General features: G+C 37.1%; 1 protein-coding gene across 1 annotated transcript; it reads left to right on the top strand.

Moving 5' to 3' along the window:
• The first annotated feature begins 8697 nt into the window (after nucleotides 1-8697).
• On the top strand, nucleotides 8698-16689 carry Oosp1 (oocyte secreted protein 1). Its single transcript, XM_077798065.1, has 5 exons — nucleotides 8698-8773; nucleotides 12378-12559; nucleotides 13942-14036; nucleotides 15131-15232; nucleotides 16465-16689. Exons 1-5 carry the CDS (start codon nucleotides 8698-8700, stop codon nucleotides 16502-16504), a joined length of 495 nt encoding a protein of 164 aa, XP_077654191.1. The 3' UTR covers nucleotides 16505-16689.
• Nucleotides 16690-21173: the final 4484 nt, after the last annotated feature.

Here is a 21173-nt window from a genome sequence, read left to right as displayed (position 1 = left end):
AGAGTTGTTTATATTTACAAAACATCTGCATATTTTTCTTTTCTTGGAACTTCACATTTCCATCATTATTTTAAATTTGAATTTCCTTATATCCTTGGAAAATTGAACAAGCATTCTTTGCCTTTTGTAGAAAAGGAAAAGAGGAACTCAAGTGGTTTCAGATGTGCAAATTAAAACTGGTCCGAAGAGTCAGGCTGGGCTGGGCCACATCAGGCAACGTGTTTACAAGGATCACCTGTTTCGAATTCTGCCTTCCACAATCCTCCATCTAGCTGAAGTGGTTTTGTGATTGAGAGTGGCAGGTTGGGGGAGGACATCAGGCAAGGCTTTGAAATGCCATTACTACCGCAGGGTAGTTGATAGGGTAGTTGGTGTCTTAACCTAAATATAGGGACTCTCCTGATTAGGATTTCCTTTCTAAGAAAAGACCAAAGTCCTTACCAAGAGTTACAAGGCTCTGCCCAGTCAGCCCCCTGCATCAGAAGCAAACGCAGGCCCTCATACTTGGGATAGTGAGCTGGAGGGCAGAGACAGATGAGACGGGCAGACCCTGTGCTGTTCACTGTGTCACCTTTGATTTCCCTCTCTACTCTCCTCACTTCTGAGTCCTAGTGTTTCAGTCACAAACCAAATACTCCATTCCTAGCTCTCACATCACTTCTACATTTTTCTCCAGCTCTCTAATAACCACTGACAGCACTCTGCCCTAAGGATCTGCAAGACTAATTTAGAGAACCATTTGTACAAAGGAAGGGGTCCTCTCACTTATATCCCCCCCTTACCATCTCACAGCCTTCCAAGGTCCTGTCCACCCCGTTAGTCTGCTCACATTCCTTCTTCCCCCCAATCTGGTTGTATTCCATTTATCTTGGAAACACAGGTATTGTGTACACACACAACCCTTTTTAGCTTAAGGCAAAAATTAGTGTTTCTAGTTCCCCAACACCCAAGTCTTCCCCTAAGTAAAGACAATGTTATCCCACCTAGAAATCCAGGGAATCTCTCCCCAAAGAACTACATCAATTCTATTTATTTCATATACTCATCTCTCGTCATTTTCCTTCTAAGTAGTTAGAGCAGTTTATATATCCGCAGGACATATAAATTAACCCCTATCTCTTTCAAGTTGACCAAATCTCCATTCTGAATGGTGTGAGACGTTTTAGAGAATTTTTTTTAAAGAGAGAGAGAGAGAGAGAATTTTTTTAATATTTATTTTTTAGTTATTGGCGGACACAACATCTTTGTATGTGGTGCTGAGGATCGAACCCAGGCCACACGCATGCCAGGCGAGCGCGCTACCACTTGAGACACATCCCCAGCCCTGCACCACATTTTTACCAGGAGCAGGAGAGAGGCTGTGCAATGTCAGTGGAGAAGCAAGCATCTTAAAAGTCCCTCTGTGACTCTTTGGGAAGCCATCAGACATCTGGGATCTGAGGGTAGCTTTAGGTCAGACTTTATAGATGCTACTCTATACCTACTTGGCTGCAGGGAAGCCCTGGAGTGTTTAAGAGGGGGTCTGTTTAAAAATTTACACAATGATGTTCTGTGGGTAGCGGGGGTGGGGTGGGGCACTTACATAAGGGAGGCCAGTTAGGAGTGCATGGTTGAGTAACTCAGGTGTGAAGTGGCGAAAGAACAATGAGTTACCAGGAATGGGAAGAGTCATACGGAAAAGCAGATGGTCCAAGGATGATCTAGTGGGAAATTCCAGTAGGTCCCAAGGAGGAAGAAGTGGTAGGGAGGAAAAGAGGAGAAACTCATGGCAACCTGAGTGCAGCTCTCCCTCACTCACCCACCAGGATTATCTGGACCCAAGGGGAGACCAAAGCATGGACTAATGAGAATTATTTAGTTCTTAATTGTTAGCATTGGACAATTCAGTGCTGGCAATCAAAAGCCCTGTGACTCATAGCCATTGAGAAACTCCCCCTTGAAAATACCAGGAGTCAATGTCCCCCTGTACCTTTGTTCTGCCCAGCACACATCCACATCCAGGAAAAAAGTGGCAGCAACAGTCCTTCCAGCATGAGTAAGGCCTTCATCATGCTGGATCTCAGGGTAAGATCCTCTCAGGAAACAGCGAGGGAGAGGAGCTGGGAAGCTTGAGGTGTTTTTATATGGGAGGGCACACTCAGATGTGTTCAATTCACCCAATTTAGAGAGGAAAAAAAAACCTTTAGCATATTGTCATCTCCAGCTCCTGACCCTGTCTTTATTATTTGGGCATAGAAAACTAATGCATTATGGAGTGCCCACAGAATTGTCTTTGGGAGGACCTTTGAAGTGCTTGAATAGAGGTCATTTGCTGGCCATTTTTTGAAATTCTATTAGCTGATTTAGGGATTCTTCAAAGCTCTGATATGATGGTGTCATTTCATGATCCACTGATAGTGCCATCCCTCCACCCCCCGTTTGTGATACATATATTTATATTAATTGCTTAACTAACAACTTGGGTGCTATCAGGAGCTGCATGAGACCTGATCCAACACTATCAACCTGGGAAGGCGATGCCAACAGGGACAGGCAGCCTCACTTGGACCATTTCTACCTTTTGCAAAAATCAACCTTAACAAGTTCCATTCTCTTCAGACTTCTTAATGTCTTTCCCAGAGGTCATGTGGTTAACACTTTGATCTCTTTTCTAACCACATTTTCCATATCCCCAAAGAAATACTGTGGTATACCAGGAACTGACTGGTGTGGACAGGTGCTCCTGGGTGAGCAATGTGTGCCTCCTGGATAGTACGTTTAATCTAAAGTGTTTAAAAATCCCCATGATCAACGAAAAGCTTAGATTTTGCTCAAGTTGATGCTATGAAAATTTAAGTTTCTCCAGTAGTGTTGCTTTTTCAATATTAGGGTTTGGACAAGCTCAAGAATATGTTAGTACTCTGCAATAATACAATCAAAGATAAAAGATGGAGGTGGCAGAATTTCCTAGAAAGTCTATTAAGTATTTGATGACTTACCTGGAAAATAATTTAAAATGTCATTTAAAATGCAAACAGGGCTTGGGATGAAACTCAGTCGTAGAGTGCTTGCCTAGCTGTGTGAAGTCCTGAGTTTGATCCCCAGTAACACAACACACAGCACAAATTGCAAATAAAAAACTGGTGAAAATTCTTTTGAAAACTTAGGATAAAACTCTATTTCAAGCTTGCATCTTCCAGTTACAACCCGGTATGTGATGTTGTTCATTTTCTTTCTATTTCAGAGATAGTTTGAGAAGCATTAGACAGGTAGATCTGAAAACGTCACTAATTTTAGAAACCAAAGAGTTACATTGGGTGCAGCAAACCCAGAAACTAGATTTTAAGTATATTGAGTCAGAAGTGGAGGCAGAGTCCTATTAACCAGGCAACTTGAAGAAAATCTATGAAATAAAATACAAGCAATATAGAAGTGTTAAAAATGTAAAATTAAAGTGCTAACACATTTCTAAGTGATAGCTGTTGTGACATTTTTTTTCTGAAGTTTTCCAGTGCATGTTTGTGTACACTGTATACACACACATACACAGGCACTGAAGGTGTATCAGTGTACTTTATTATTTTTAATTGCTGAACATTAGTGCATTTTATGGATATAACCACACTTGTGGTATATTCATATCAAATGATGAATTTTTGAGTTGAATCTTCTTTGCCAATATTATATAATTACCGAGTGCTGTAATTAATTTAAGATAAATCATTGCAATCTCATGTCAATATTTCTAGAGGATAAAATATTGGATGAGGAATTGCAATAAAGTATAAATGTATTGATAAATTTTTCCATCAAGATGTGTTAATTTACTTTCTCATAGGAGTAAATAATATTGCATACTTTCTAAGGAAACTGTCATCATTGAATGCTAACAAATCTCTTAAATTTTGACGTCCAAATGAATGTAAGTGATCCCTTTTTGTTTAAGTTTGCAATTATTAATGGAAGAGAGAAGCTACTAATTTATTAGTCTTATGTGAATTGCACATATTTATGCTCATTTTTTTCAGTAGGATTATTTGTTCGATCTAAGCAATTTGTAAGAGCAGTTTTATAAAAGCAATTTTATCCTTTTATTATTCATTTCAAGTTTATCTGATTTAGTTGCTCACCTATAATTTCTGCTTAATTGATTACTTAGTAGATTGTTTTCTTTTTCTTTTATGGTTCTGATTTTCTTGTCATTGAAAAAGATCTCTTCTAACTTAATTTCTTAAAACAATAGCTGGTTTTTATAGAAGTTTTTTGTTAACGTTACAAAATTTATTTTGAGAAAATTATAGATTCATATGAAGTTGTAAAAAATAATACAGAGAAACCCAATGTACTTTTTGCCCAATTTTCCCCATGTAACATCTTGCAAAACTATATCACTATATTACAATCAAAATATTGATATTGATACAATCAATCATTTCCTTCATCACATATGCCTAATATTGCCCTTTTGGAGCTATATCCACTTCCCTCCTGTCCCCACCTCTTTTTTAGCCCCTAGCAGCTCTTGGTTTCCACTTGGTCATTTCATGAGTGTTGTATAAACGGAATCTTGCAGTTTGTTACCTTTTGGGATCGACTTTCATACTCAGTATACTTCTCTAGTGATTCTTCCCTTGAGTTCCAGTGAATCAACAATTTGTTCCTTTTATTGCTGAGTAATATTCCATGGTAGAAATTACTGCAGTTTATTTAACCATTCACTCATTGAAGGATATCTCAATTGTTTGTAGTATTTTGCTATTATGAATAAGACTGTTTAAAATATTCCTGTACATGTTTTCATGTAAAAACAAATTTTTATTTCTCTGAAATATGCCCCTGGCATATTAAGTGCTCAGTAGATATATTGAAGAACTAAATTCATTGAATTAGTGAGAAGAGATATAAAACATTATTTTATTATTTTCATTCATTTACTAAAAAAGTGTGTGTGAGAATTTGCTGTTGCATTAAAGGGGTTACTAATATGTCGATTTTTCTTCAAACACACACATTGTCTCCTGAACTCCACAGTTCCTCCACTGTGTGCTGAGAAGGCCAGAGGGACTACAGTGATCTTGCGGGGGTACCTTAGGGGATGTTAATATTTCCAGGGAAAAGTGATACTTCACAACTGTCAGTCACTGTGCGAACAGTGAGCTAGAGGTAGCCCTGTCCTGGTGTACCTTTCCTTCCTATTAGTGCATGCCTTTGTGCAGCTGGGGAGTCAGTGGCTGCTGAGATGCAGAGCAAAATCAGCCACTGTGGCAAAATCAACATGGAATAAGACACGAGATAGCACAGTCCAATCTGGTTCAAAGATGTGAGAAACTGCAGTGTTGAACAGGCATATGCATTCCATTAGCAATAGTGATTATTTAAAGAATAATATAAAAATATTGTACTTTTTTCAATGTATGTAATTTAATGTTTTCAAATGACTACTAAGTTTTTACAGCATAAATAATTATTTTGATTTTGATGTAACTATTTTGATGTAACTAATAAGTGAGCCAGTAACAATTCTTTTCATTAAGGGATGCTTAAAAAAAAAAAAAACTAACCATACTATTAAGAGCACTATGGAATGATGTTCTCTGCTATAACTGTATTGTAAACCTTCCAAACTAAAACAATTCTTTTTGTTAAAAAAAAAAGATCTGGCCAAATAGAAATAGAACTCTCTAAACCCAAGGCAGGAAGGTGAGGATGCAGAAAAATTACTATATTTAAGACACTGAGAGAGAGGGCTGGCTGGGCTCTGGTCCAAAGAGAGAGTAAAACCAAGGCGTCCTGTTTCCTCTACCAGGGAGAAAGCCTTGTGGGTGAGACCATTAGGCACCTTAGACAGGCACCTTAGCCAGCAAGAGAATTCTTTTCTTTTTTCCCCTATTTTAATACAAGTATTAACAGGATAGAGCTGATGGGTTTTACTGTTACTAGCCACTTAGCTGAGAGTTAGTATGAATCGGTTAGGTGTCTGGGGATCTGTTGGATAGGAGCAAATAGTGAATTTCTGGTTGTGCACTGGTCTCACTTCAGTGTGTGTTTAGCTTGCTTGTATTAATTACTTTATTAACTGGTGCAAGGGAGTCTATTCTAATTATACTCAACTCCAGAAGCAGTAAGTAGAAATCTGACCAAATAAAATTTGAAAACATAATTAAACAAAATCTGGTGGAAAAATTGAAAGATAAATGACTGACTGGGAATAATATATTTGCATCTTATCACAGATAAAAGATAATGAAAAAATATGTTCTCAAAATTATGAGATTTAAAACTTTACTACAAAGATACAACACGGCTATGATATATTCTTGCCAAAAAAAGGTTTGAGTCTACCTATGAGAACATAATCAGAAAGATTCTAAATTTGAATCTTTACTCATGACAATGAACCAAGACTCTTCTAAAAAGACCTTTTTATACAAAACAAAAATAGTAGGTACAACTGAATAAGAAAAAAATAGCCAAATAACAAATGAGCAAAATGGGTGAACAGACACTCTTCAAAAAAGATATGAATACAGATGGCAAAGAAGCACTTGAAAAATTGTTCAAGACCATTAGTTATTAGGAAAACTTAAAGCACACTGAGAGGTCACTATACACCCAGTAGAATGGAAAAAGTTAAAATAGCAGATGCCGGTGAGACTATGGAGCAACTAGAAGTTGAAGTCTGGTGAGATTCCAAAGTGAAGCCATAGGCAATCACTTTATCCACACCTCTATCCTCATCCTAAAAGTATTGCTTACCAAATCTCACATATCCATGTAATTTTAAGATAGAAATCACCTTTTTCTTACCAGTTTATTAAAAACATGACAATAGTAGTAGTTTTGTAGATTGGCAGATACAGGATGTTAAGAAACAGTTACTGAAAGTTGAAGACCTTGACCTGTGCTCAGCCTCAGGGTACATCACTATGCACAAGGCTCTGACCTTCATTTGGACAGTTCTTTAGCATTGTCCATCCTGGACAGCAATATTTCTGAAATGCTGTTTTAATTCACCTTTTATCCTAATACACGTAAAATTTAAAAGTTATAATTATGAAAGTGAAGATATGTTTGTGTGGAACATAAACATTTGGTAAATTGTTAAATCAAAGAAATGCTAATTAATTACATTTCTTTTCTCTTTTTGTTCCCCACCCTTCATCTCCTCTTTTCAAGGATTTAAAAAATGTTTCATTGGTACATTATACTTATACATAATATTGGGATTCATTTTGACATAATCATACATGCATGGAATATAATTTGCTCCATTTCAGTTTCCTACCATCTCTGATTGAGCACCAGGTCTGCCAAGCTCTGGAGATGTGAAAACCCAAGAAATGGTCCCTGGCTTTGAAGAAGTCTTTTAAAATGTTTAGAACAGACTGTACATGTAATGATAAAATTCAAGTAATACCAAGTATGGTTAAATGAATTTATCTAGTCTTCTAATTTATGTAAGTTTCTGCTTTTCTTGTTGTATTAACATTACATACAGTTGCTTAACTCTAGTAACTGCTGACTTTGAGAGAAAAAAAGCAGAATACATTTAAACCAAATATTTATTTAAGCTCCTTGTCATAGTAGAGTTTGATTTCTCATTGTAAGGTGGCATCTTCTGTTTTGAAGAAAGGAATCTAAGTGTGCATGAGGTATATTCAGACCTTGCTATTCCAAATGTAGTCTGCACATTATCACCAGTATCACCTGGGAGTTTATTACCAATGCAGAATTTTAGCCCCCACCCCAACTTTCTGAATTAGAATCTGCACTGTAACAAGATCCTCAGGTGGTGTGGATGCTTCTTGAAGTTTGATAAGCAAATGCTGCTAATGGGCATCAGCACAGCATGCTCTCTGAAGGCAAAACTCTGTACACAGCGGTTCTCAAGCATGGCCCTTGGACCAGTAATATCAACATCATCTGGGAATTTGTTAGAAATGTAAATTCTCAAGTCCTGCCCCAATCAGAAAACTGATTGGGGCCCTCTGTATTTTAATAAACCCTCCAGGTGATTTTGATATCTGTTAAGTTTGGGAGCCATGGTGTAGAAGTTGCTTGGTGGAAGAGGTGAAATCAGTCTTTCATATCCCTTATTTCAGGTCCACAGGACAATTAAAATCTTTCACAGTTATTTCTTCTTAGATATGGAGATAGACATTTTAGGATGATAGGGAGTTTTAATAAAGATACATTAGTGCATAAAGTAACTCTATTTTTGATGATACAGACTCAAAAGCAGGTGTAGAGATTTCTATTAATCTTTGAATCACCTCTCAAAGACCTACCTCGTTTACATCACACATTATTATAAGTTGTGTGTGTTTCAGGGGGGTTTTCTTAGGCTTGTCTATGGGAACGCTCAAATAGTACATTTTGCTTCAACTTTGCTCTCATTCTTTGATAATTGAATAAAACTTTTAAAGTTTAAAAATGAACTCTTTTAAAATGTTTAGAACAAACTAGATGGTTAAATGCAGTCTAATTTAGTCTTCTAATTTATGTAAGTTTCTGCTTTTCTTGTTGTATGAAGATAACATACAGTTGCTTAACTCTAGAACCGGTGACTTGATGCTATATTTGAGGCATGTGTGTGCTGTCTAAAGTGGTAGTCAATTACTTACTCCTGATGTGGCCTCTGCTGTTTTGGCATTTAAGGCTGCTCACTGCTCCCAATTTCCTGTTTCCTCAGTGGGATCTGGATTTCAGTCTGCGAAAATGAAGACTTTTCTGGCCTTAGGGGTTCTCTTTCTCCTCCTTTCCTGGATGTGGATTTGTTCTGGGGACTGGTCAGGTATCAAATGTGACCTGGGAAACTGGAATTTGTTAACAAGCACTGTAAGATGTGGCCTGTAGATTCTTTACAGTTTTGGTCTGGATAAATCTTAGTAACAACTAAGGATGTAATGACGGAGATTCTTCTTGGATGAATGATCTTGGGATGTCATGTTTGTCTTCTTGAGTCTAAAGGATGTGTCCTAACTTGGGAACTTCAGTCTTTCTCTAATTCCCCTTCTCTCTCACTTTCTTTTCTTTCTTTCTTTTTTTTTGTGTGTGTGGTGTGAGGGGCAGAGGATTGAACTCAGGGGCACTCAACTACTGAGCCACATCTCTAGCCCTATTTTGTGTTTTATTTAGAGACAGGTTCTGATTGAGTTGCCCAGGGCGCTAAGTTGCTGAAGCTGGCTTTGAACTAGAAATCCTCCTTCCTCAGCCTCCCTAGCGGTTGGGATTACAGGCATGAACCACCACACCCGACTCCCCTTCTCTTTTGACACTTTGCAAACCACATCATATTCTTGAGGATAGAAATAGGTGGCATCTTCCACAGCTGTGCTAGGACTCAGGATTCTGTAGGGTGTGACATTCAGGCAGGGAGCCTTATCACAGTCTCTACCTTCCTTATCCTTCATAGATCTGTCATGTTGGAAGGCTCCTCCTCAGGTGACTAACCTACTGTTTCTCAATATGTCCTTCTTTTAGCAAGTCTTCTATCTTGGGTGAACTTGCATGGTTTGCCACCCCAGGTATGAACTTGGGGTTCTGACATTTCTGATTCTGAAATTTCAGAATGGCAATGAAAGGCTATATATTATTGTCAAGTTACCTTCAATAACATGGTCCAGACTTGCTGTGTGGGCAGTTGTAAGGATTTTAGAGTATTTATTACATTTTCCTTTCCTTTATTAGAGACCATTTGAAAGAGACAACTGTAAATAACCATTGGCCCACTATCCAGTTTTATTAAATCCATAATGATTTGCTACATTTACTTAAATTTTATTTTCTGATAAAAGCTCAAGTAGAGACCCTGTGAATATCCCTGATCCTGTGGTCTTTCCTCTATGCCTGTATGTAAACTTGATAATTACTCATTTTTCTGTGGATTTTATAATTTTGCTTCAAATCTATGAATCCATAAGTATGTTTTGTGGGCATCTAAAGTTTTATTTGTTTCATTCTATAATTTTATTTTTTTAACATTATTTAGAGATTTATACTGGTAACATTGGTTTATTTTAATTACTACTTGGTTATTCCATTGAATGAACATATTACAAAATGTTTCTATTCTCATATTGAAAGAATTTTTCCATTGTTATTACAAGTAATGTTTGTATGTAGATGGTTTTTTCCCCATATTTTTTAATTGCACATTATAGTTGTACATATTGATGTGGATGTGGGTATGTTTTTGCATACCTAGGAATGGAATTGTGGGATCGCAGGGTGGACTGATCTTAAAACTGACCCACTGGTTTAGTTTGCTAATTTGACCATTCCAGTTTGGGGTCCTCTTAAAACAAAAACTTTTCTTTCTTTCATTTTCATCTGTATTTGGTGTTAGCAGATGACTTGCTTCATACTGAGATTGACAAAAAGTAACTGAAACTCAGAGTTTTCCAAAAGCTTTTTATTTTTTATAGAATTGTATATTCACATGCAGTTATAGGAAGTAGTAGAGAGAGATCAATATACTATTACTCCATTTCTCTCACTAATAACATTTGCAGAACTCTAATACTGTATAACATTGGGGTATGATTATAGCCAGATCATTTCTATCACAATAAAGATACTTGTGGAGTCACTGCCACTGTCCTCTTAGAACAATCATATGAGGACTCTGCTCTAATTCCGGTTCTTAATTTTTAAACACCACAAATCTGTTCTCCACTTCATTTCCAGGTGTTTTATAAATGTGTCATATGGCATATAACCTTTTGTGATCATCTTTGTTCTTTTTTATTCTCTTATTTTTTTTGAGGGTGTGGCATTTTCCACTCATGGAGGTTCATCTATTTATTTTGCATGTATTCATAGTTTATTCATTTTTATTGCAAACTATTATTCCATGGCATGGGTGAACCACAGTTTATTTAACCATTTGCCTATTAAAAACTCTAGGGCTGAGGATGTGGCTCAAGCAGTAGTGCACTCGCCTGGCATGCGTGCGGCCTGGGTTCGATCCTCAGCACCACATAAAAACAAAGATGTTGTGTCCGCCGAAAACTAAAAAATAAATATTAAAAATTTCTCACTCTCTCTCTTTAAAAAAAACATCTAGACCGTTTCTAGTTTTTGACCAACTGTTGAAAATTTTTTCATACAGTTTGTGTGAATATAAATTTTTATTTTCCTGGGATAAATTGTCCATTAACTTATTTCCTGGGTTATATGGTAGTTGTATGTTTAGTTTTTGAAGCAAATTGTGAAACTGCTTTTCAGTTTTCATTTTACATTTCCACTAGCAAAATATAAGTAGTAATGTTTCTCTGCAGCCTTACCAGCTTTTGGGACTGTTACTATTTTTTATTTTAGATATGCTAATAGGTGTATAGTGATAATTCACTGTGATTTTTAAATTTGGGTTTCCATAATAGCTGATGGTGTTGAATATCTTTTTATCTTTTAATATCTTTTAATCTTTTTTATCTTTAATATCTTTGATTATTTGCAATTTCTATATCCTTTTCAGAAAAAGGATGGCAGATTTATGTTGTTTGCATTTGATGTGTGAGTTTTTGGTATCTCCTGAGGCCTCAGGCCCCTTCCAGTACCCTAAGTGCAAGTGAGAAGATTTTTCCTTAGGGAGGTCTAGGTAATTAGCCAACCTCACTCTTCCCCTCATGCTTACCCAGTCTCATAATTTCTAGGTCGTTCTGAGTCTCTGCCCTTGGCATCTAGCTCAATTAACAGATTAAACCAGAAAAATTTCCTTTCTCAGATAAAATTATAAATGTGGTACAGATATTTAGAGTTAAAAGAGGAGGAGGAGTACTAATGTCACTGATTGGTAGGCTTTAGCTTTTCTGGATAAATCTTTATTGCTGCATCAACTCTCAGTGCTTATTCTTTTTTATATTTATTTTTTTGTTTTAGGTGGACATAATATCTTTATTTCACATTTATGTGGTGCTGAGGATTGAACCCAGTGCCTCGTGCATGCTAGATGCGCACTCTACCACTGAGCCACAATCCTAGCCCCTCAGTGCTTATTCTTATATAACATGAAGCTGTGGTTATAGAAATGAAGCCTCCATTGAACAAGATCACTAGAACCTGCACTGTACTTAGCACAAATGCTACAATATAAATGCATTCTTATGAATCTATAAAAAATCACACACAGTGGAATGAAAAGATGTTATTTTGTATTAATTATTTTTCACATATAATCACCCAAAAGCCTCTTTGAAGGATGGATGTAGATGAGGGTATTTTGGGGGATGAAGCAATAATATGGAGACCATCTTTTGCAGACTTGCCCCCTTCTAAAACGTGTTTTATTTGAGTCAGGGAGCATGCCTTCATTTCTATTAATTGGCTGTGCTAAAACTTTCTGAGCTGCTCTATGTGTACTTACTAACAGAGGGATTCTCTTTTCTGTCTCTCAGCCATTCTCGTGCTGTGCTCCAGCAATTTCTTCTACGCCAGAATCCCACCCACGATGTTTTACAAAGTGCATATGAACCATAATGAAGCATTTTTAGGAACCGGATGCCCTGTAACCCACGTTTGTCTAAATAATTACTATGAGTTTTTATACCACCCTCAAGACTGTGGCATCGAAACTAAAGTAAGGGGAATGGCGCTCTCACCTAAATTGAGAGTCTTGCGGTTTCTTTAACCTGTCAACAAACCAGAAGTCACTAAGTTCTTATTTGTAGTATGGTTAGATTGATTTAACAGTCACATTTACAACAAAAGTTAAGAAGGAGATGCTAAATACTATTTTTTTTAACTTGTTGTTCAGTAACTGAAAATTCATATTGCTCAATTTGTGGTAGAACAGGTTAAGAATTGATTATCTTCAAAGGACGAATGTAGTTTCTCTGTGCTTCAAGGATTATTAAGCAGTTTTACAAAAGAGTTATTCTTTATAATTTGAAATTTGGCCAACTGCTTCCAGAAGAAGGGAGTAACACGAGGTAAGCATCAGACAGCTTTTCAAAGTAAATGTTTGACTCGTACCAGTCCTAAGCCCAGATATTCTGGCATGCCTTACTGGGCATATTGATAGGTCACTTAGGGCAATTGTATATACCACTCCTAAAGGTATAATTGGGATTTTTGACTTGATTTAAAAAAAATTAAAAGTCAGTGAAACTTTGTCATAATATTAATTTTTTTGTTTAATATCCCAAATAAAATACCAAAAGAAATACTAGAACTTTGTCAATTCTACATGAATGTTATAGATTCAGTTTCATAGAAAGAAAAATTCAAGATGGAGTTGAGCATGCATTTTTTTTTTTCGTTGGTGCCGTGGATTGAACCCAAGGCTTTACCAGGTGTTAAGCAAATGTTCTACCACTGAACAATGGCTCCAATTCCAGGTTATTTATTAAGTACTCTTGGGATAAAGAAGGTTGGGTAAAATGGAGAAGCTGTGCTATTGATGTAGGCTTAAAGGCAGCTTTGGCTGACCCTACAGAGCTTCAAATTCCTGCTGGATAAGTGATTGGAAATTTGAACTGTATCAAGGTTATTCTTTACCACCATGATGAGTGCTCCTCCCACACCATCCCCAGAAATGAGTAAACAGAGTTTAAACAAAATTCCCTTCATATTGAACAGAGGTAGCTCTAAGATTCCAAACAGGATTCAACTAATCTGAAAGCTCACATCCTCTGTCTCTCTGTTGATAAGCAGTACTCTAGCTACAATGGTGTTTCTCAAAAAGAGGTGCAAACACTTTCTTGAGTATGAATCACAAAGATCTTCCCTGTTTCATCTCACAAGTATTGTTTGCCTCTTATGTACAAACATTGTGCCAGATTTTAAATCATCTGGCACATGAGGAAAATGGTCCTGTTCCCCATAAATAGATGGTGTTTTTTGTTTTAAGAGGGTGTGACCATTTTTAGAGTGCTCAAAATATCTGTAAATTTCTATTTGAATGCCTTGAAGTTTCCTGAGATAATTGAGATAAACATTCCAAACTTCCTTTCCTTTTAGATTTTCCAAGAAGTTGTTGTGTTTAAAACTAAAATTAAGTATGTTTCAAGAAATACTACTCTAACTGAAATGCCTTTGTCATGTGTCATCAACAAGTGAGTACAGTATGCCAGACACCTGTCCTGGCCCCCAGCTTCATCTTTACCTTCTGTTTTAATAAGATGCCCAAGCCCAAACAGTAAAATGGCAAAACTAGAAGTGTGTGTATAGGGTGGACAGCCCTAGATCCTAATGGGAACAAAATCTCTTGATTGCTAGTCAGCATTCTTTGAAAATTATTGCAATTGTCCCCTAGAATATAAAAACATTAGGAATATTGAAATATAGAATAATAATGATTTGTTTTTGAAAAAAGTGTTGATAACTGAAAACCTGATTTGAGTGCCATTTACCATGTTATTTTAGCTTTAAACTTGAGCCCACTTTCAAGATTCCTGAAGGTATTAGGCAAAATGAAAGGCAAAACTCAACCCAAATAATACCACAAAGTATCAAAGAATCAAGATCAGCATGCACCATGGCCGGCTGAAGTTGTGGGGTGAGATTAAAAAACACATTATATTAGGATCCATGGGTGGAGACTTGACTCTTTCTGTACCTTATTAACTGATTTTTTAAAAAGTCTGAGATATTCTCTAGATTAATAACATCTTTGATCAGATCTTAGCAAAACGGATATATTTGAAAGAACTTTCTTTGGGAAATTTTTCCATCAAATTTTCTGGTTTAAATCTTAAACTGGAATTCTTGTCCCCCTCAAGTGATGTGCTGTTCCCACAGGTAGTGCTAGTTATATTAGCAGCTAATGTTTTTAAATCACTGCATGCAGATACTGTTCTAAGCATTTTATTGAGTGTTACTCATGGCGACTCAATGAGGTAGATACTACTATGCCAATTTTCAGGTGAGGAAATTGAGGCACAGAGAAATTGAGTTTTTTTTTTTTTTCCTTAGATCCTTCATTGGTCAATGGTAGAACCATAAAGTAAACCCAGATATTGGGTTTCTAAACCCATGCTTCTTAACACCACAAACACTGCCTTGCAATGTTCTGGAGAAATAAGCAGAAATCAATACATATAGAAGCAACAGGAATTTGGCCCCTTGTTCAGCCTTGCAAACATTAGGCTTTGAACTTGTGGTATTTCTTGATTTTCTTTTCTCATTTTACTTTCCATTTTTTGGAAAGGAACAGGAACAAAAATGGCAGCACGACTACTGAGTGGGAAGTGGAAGTGAGAATAAACAATGCACATGAAGACATGGGAGCTGCTTGTGGGATACCATCATGGTAGGCACACTTAGAAGTGGCACAGTGTGGCTTTGTCCAGGCACATCCTAGACAAGAATCAAGATGATTGTCAAAGAAATGTCATGTATTTGCACTAAGGCACTTTGTACTGAAAGGGCTTCCAAATCGGGGATGGCAAATTCATGCATTCCTGTTTGTAGAAGGTATTATTGATCACAGTATTCTTGCTATTCTATTGCTAACTGGTAGAGATTCCTTATAAATAAGAGGTGTCTTTCTTGGGTGTCATATGAAATTCCATAATCAATGTAAAGTCAGAATTTCTATCAATTCCAATATCAAAAAAATTCTGAATTTTAAAAAGCAAGTATTAATATTGAGCCTATAAAGTAGCTTCATTGGTAATCCCTGGGGATGTAAACTCAGAAATGTCATAAATCTTGGTTGCAGCTTCTTCCAGGATTATTAAATGCCCATAGGCAATGCGGTTCTTTATTCTCAAGTCCCATATAAAGGGATACTTATCACCATCTATCTGAGCTGGCAACCTATGCTGGGTTCACAAAATCTGACTATTTCAATAACTTAAGAAAACAGTGAAGAAAGCATGCAAACACACAGAAGTACCTTTTCAAAATCCAGGGATGACTCTGTGACCTTAAGGGTCTGTGGAAAGAGACAGCCACTGGAATTCTTCATTCTTATATAGAGGACACACAAGGGGAGGTTCTATGGAACATTCTGTCCCCCAAAGGGCAAAGGGGTAGGATTACAAAAGAACAGGTGAGTGTAACTCAACCTCACTGGGTGACACCGTCTCCTGGAGCGCGGGGGTAAAAGTCCAATGTTTTGCGGGGTGCAATAACTATTCAGTACCCCTTTACTCAGGACTTAAAGGTGTATACATAGCTACTGTCCAGAGTGGCTCCCAACAGATACTACCCAAAATCCACATGTTGATTGGTTATTAATAAAAGGATGGAGCTATGTTGTAAAGAGTGCCCAAGGAAGCATTTGGAATGATCTTCATGGCTTAAAGAAGCAAAAGTATATTTAGTCACTTAGGCATGCATTGTGCTTAAATCATGATGCACTTCAGGTTGTGGTCTCTCTCATGGAGCACTGACTTTCTCAAATTCTTTTCTCCCCTTGTCTCCTATCCACAACCTCTCTCCCTACTTCATGCACATACACTGCCTTACTTAGAAGTAGCTAAGCAATGTTTATATCTGGACCTGTTTTTTTTTTTAATCATCTTTCTTCCTTTTCAGTAACAATCCAAAATGTTACAGACCCTTGTTTGCCAAATGATGTACCTGTATCAGAAGAGAAGAAACCGGGCTATTCACCCCTCCATCGAGAGGCAATTTGGAATGACTGCAGCGAGTGCTTAGACTGAGGATTTAAGAAGTGTGAGATGTGAGAAGTTGAAATGAGCTTAAATGATATCTCAACTCTGATCCATTTTTAAAAAGAAATTAATTTGCAATTTTAAATAAAATGGTATGTTTCCTTCTTATATTCCCTTTGTTAAAAAAAGGAGCTGCCCTTTTAACTATGGAGTTTTATTTATGAATAAAATTTGTTCTATCACATACTGTTTCTAATTATCAAAGAGCTGATCTTCATGTCATGATAAGCTTCTATGCCCATTTTAAAGTGTATTTTTTTTTTTTTTGTGGTGCTGGGGATTGAATTCAGGGCCTGTGTGCATGCAAGGCAAGCACTCTACCAACCGAGCCATATCCCCAACCCCATTTTAAAGGTTTTTAACATAAAATTACTCACTCTTCTTTGTTGCTGACTCATGCCCTTGGCTAAGGCTTTAGTTGTGGGGACCTAGAATGATGCCTATTCATTCTTCTATTCTGCCAACATGCCCTTGTGGAGCTCACATTTCAGTAGGAGGAGACACTATAATAGGCTGTAGTGGTCTACTGTATAGAATGGTGACAATAATCAAAAAGACAGAGTGTTACAAAGCATCCTAGGAAAGGAAATTGCTTCTGAGGGAAAGTAGGGCAGAGAAGAGGGATTGGGAACACTGGGCTAAGCCTTGTGGGTCTAGATGTAGCATGTGGGTGACGGGTGTGGGGAAAGAGCTGAAGGAAGTGAGAGAGTGAGGCATGCAGATCCTGGAGGGAAGGTTATCAAGACTGTGGAGGTATAAAGTAATGTTTTGCTATATAAAAAGCATAAGGTATGTATTATACAGAGTTAACATGTTATCAGAACTTAGCTCTGTAATTTTTTTTATTGGTTGTTCAAAACATCACAAAGCTCATGACATATCATCTTTCATACATTTGACTCAAGTGGGTTATGAACTCCCATTTATACCCCAAATACAAATTGCAGAATCACATCGGTTACACATTCACATTTTTCCATAATGGCATATTAGTGACTGTTGTATTCTGCTATCTTTCCTATTCCCTACTATCCCCCCTCCCCTCTCCTCCCATCTTCATTAAACATTACTTTATGCTTCTGGATGAAAATCATTCTAAATGTGTTATGCAATTTTCTTTTTTACTACTAATAGGTCTATGGAAGATAATTCTTAATTCCTAGGTCATCATGATGATGATCAACTAATATACTGCAAAGTATACAGGATCCAAGGAATATGGAGTATTTCTGGCATCAGAAAAAAATAAAACATCAACCTAAAAAAAAAGAGACTGTGGAGGACTTATGCTATGGAGTAAGCCTGGTACAGAAAGATGGACTTTACCACCTCACTTACCTGTGGGCTCTACAGGTGTCAAACTGATTAGAAATAGAGGCTAGAATAGTGATTCCCAGGGGCTGGGGAAAAGGGAGATGCTGATTACAGTTCAGTTAAGTAGGAGGAATAGGCTCTAGCGGTTTACTGTATAGAATGGTGATAATAATCAATAATAATGTATTTTCCATTTCAAAGTTAAGAGAATTTAATGATTTTTATTCAATTTTATCTGTTCATTATACTTATACATTATATGGAGACTCATTTTTACAAAAATATACAGCCATGGAATAAAATTTGCTTCAATTTAGTCCCCAGTATATCCCTTTCCCTCACCCTGTTCCCTTTCCTATACTGATCTTCTATTTATAGTTTTTTAAAAAAATTAGTGCATTTTATACACACACACACACATATAAAGGTCAAATTCACTGTGGTATATTCATATATGTACATAGGATAGTTTGGTCAGTTTCATTTCACTGTTCCTTTTCCTTTCCCTTCTCCCTCCTCAGTCTCCTTCCTGTACCCCACCGATCTCTCATGTTTTCATGGGCTTCCCCCCACCCACAACCTGCCTTTCTCCCTGCCGCCCTTATTTTGGCCTACCTTCTGCATAGGAGAGAGAACAATGGGCTCTTGACTTTCTGGGTCAAACTCATTTCACTTAGCTGTTCACTTAGTTCTCCGTTTCCATCTGTAAGCAAAAATAACCAACACAGTTTGGGCACCATTATGAAAACAAAATAAATGGTACCGAAGCAGACTCCAAATGGATCAGCAGGCTTTCCTTTATTCTTCAGTGTCATTTTCTGAGAGGAAAATGGCTGTGGTTGTACAAGGAGTCTGCGTTTTATAGGTTACAATGAAGGTGGTTTAGTTATTGGAGACTGAGGCAGGACATGTTGGTTTGCACAGTCAGGAAAGAAGTTGTCAAAAGCCTGAAACTCATTGTGCCTGGGAAAAGCTCAGAACTAGGTGTTCACAGATTATCTTCCTCCTCTGGGACCCACTGTGACCCAGAGCTTCACTATTTGCTCTTCTCCTTCCAGGACTCATTGGCGATGGGAAAGGGTGAAGGACCCACTGTGGTGGGTGGGGAAGAGATGAAAGTTTACTTGTTCCCCCCTGGGGTGGGGGGGATTGTTACTGGGAAAGGATTTGCTGGGAGAGGATTAATGATGCCTTCCTCTTCTCTCTTCCTCCAGGTCACACAGTTTTGAGGGGTTTTCATTTTCCTGTCCTGGGGGTTATCATTTTCCATATCTTACACCATCCATTTACTAGCAAAAACTATAATTCTATTCCTCTTTATGGCTGAATAAAAACTCCTTTGTGTATGTATACACCATATTTTCTGTATTCATTCACCTGTTGATGGGCATCTGGGCTGATTTTGTGATTTTAATGTTTTTGCCACAAAAAACAAGTGAGATGATATATTTGTTAATTAGCCAGATTTAATAATTTCTCAGCATAAATATCAAAATATCACTTTCTACTCCATAAATTCATACAATTACAGTCATTTAGAATGAAGTGTAAAAAAAAGAGTATGAAAAATAGCTAATAAAAAATATCTGGAAAGAAAGCATGCCCTGAGTATCCACAGATCAGTGTGGTTGGAGGGGGAAAGTCTTAATAAATGAAGTTTTTTTAAAAAATTATTTTTTAGTTGTAGTTGGACACAATACCTTTATTTTATTTATATGTGGTGCTGAGGATCGAACCTAGGGCCTTGCACATGCTAGGCGAGTGCTCTACTGCTGAGCCATAATCCCAGCCCAATAAATGAAGTTTTTAAGAAAGAAAAAAAATACCTTTAAAATGATGGTACTCTGCTGGGGTAGACCACCTAGTTCCCCAAAATTGATATAGCGTTATGGGGAAATGCCTGCAGCTCACCATGACCACTGCTGCATCCTGAGTAGGGTACAATTTGTGGGGTACAAAGTACAGAAAAACAATTTTTATAAGAAAACAGCTTTCATTTCAGTTTCTCAGAAACAGCTCTTGTAACAGTTTTTTATAGAAGGCAGCAAAATGGAGACTTAGGCTTATCTATGACAGTTTTTGCTTTATAATTGTCTTATCTCACTTATCAAAATCTTATATATAATCTATATATATATTTTTTACTAATCCATAACCTATAATTTACACTCTTATTGATTGTATTTATCAGTTTACACCACAACATTACAAGCTTGGATTTTATCCCAAATAAGATGGAAAAGCCACTGGAAAACTTCAAATGGAAGAGTAACATGATCTGAGTTGGGTTTTTACCAAGATTACATGAGCTGGGTCATCAGATATGAAGAGGGAACGAGGAGATTGGTTGGATACTGATGACTCTTAGGCCAGTGCTCCATATACAGGGGTGATTTTGCCCTCTTGAAGACATATCTAGAAACAGTTTTGTTTGCCATAGTGGGGTACTATTGTGTTAAGAGAATCTAGAGGACACAGGCCAGGGGTGCTGCTGAACATCTTCAGTGCTTAGGATTGCCACTGGCAACCAAGAATTATTTTGCCCCAAGTGTCCATAATGTTGAGTTTGAGAACCCTGTGTTAGATACAGCAGTGGAATACATAGGAGGTGGTCGGATCTATTTATCCACCTGTATATCCATCCATCGTCTGAGAATGATTTGCTGATGGTTAGATATGGGGTATGAGAAAGAGAGGTATCCAGGAGAGTTTATGACCTGTGATTTATCATGAAGTGGGAGATGCCTCTAAATCAGATAAGAATATGGAAGGTGTGGTTCATGAACTAACTCTGTTCTGAAAATACTGTGTTTAGATGCTTGTTAGATCTCCAAGAGGAGAGAACAACTGGGTATTTAATATATATATATATATATATATATATATATATATATATATATATATATATATATATATATCTGAATTTCAGGAGGAAAGGCCCAGGCTGGATGTAGAAAATTAGGATTCATCCTTAAAATGTAATATTCTTAGAGACTGACTAAGTTCAAAGCAAATAAGGAAAAAGAAGACAATGGGTCTAAGGCTTGAGTCTTGGTATTTCCAGTGTGAAGAGGTAGTTAGAGGAGACAGAACCTTCAAGCCAGCCAAAGAGAAGTCAGCAAGGAAGAGTAGAAGTTAAACCAGGATAAAGGGGCTCCTGACAGCCCATAGATGGGGGTGTCAACTACGTTAATGATCTCTGAAAGGTTAAATCTGATGCGAACTAAGAATTAATCATTAAATCCAGCAATGTAG

The sequence above is a fragment of the Urocitellus parryii genome, chromosome 4 (assembly GCF_045843805.1).
Source record: "Urocitellus parryii isolate mUroPar1 chromosome 4, mUroPar1.hap1, whole genome shotgun sequence".
In the NCBI taxonomy this organism is placed as follows: Eukaryota; Metazoa; Chordata; class Mammalia; order Rodentia; family Sciuridae; genus Urocitellus; species Urocitellus parryii.
This window is presented reverse-complemented; position numbering and strand designations above follow the sequence as displayed.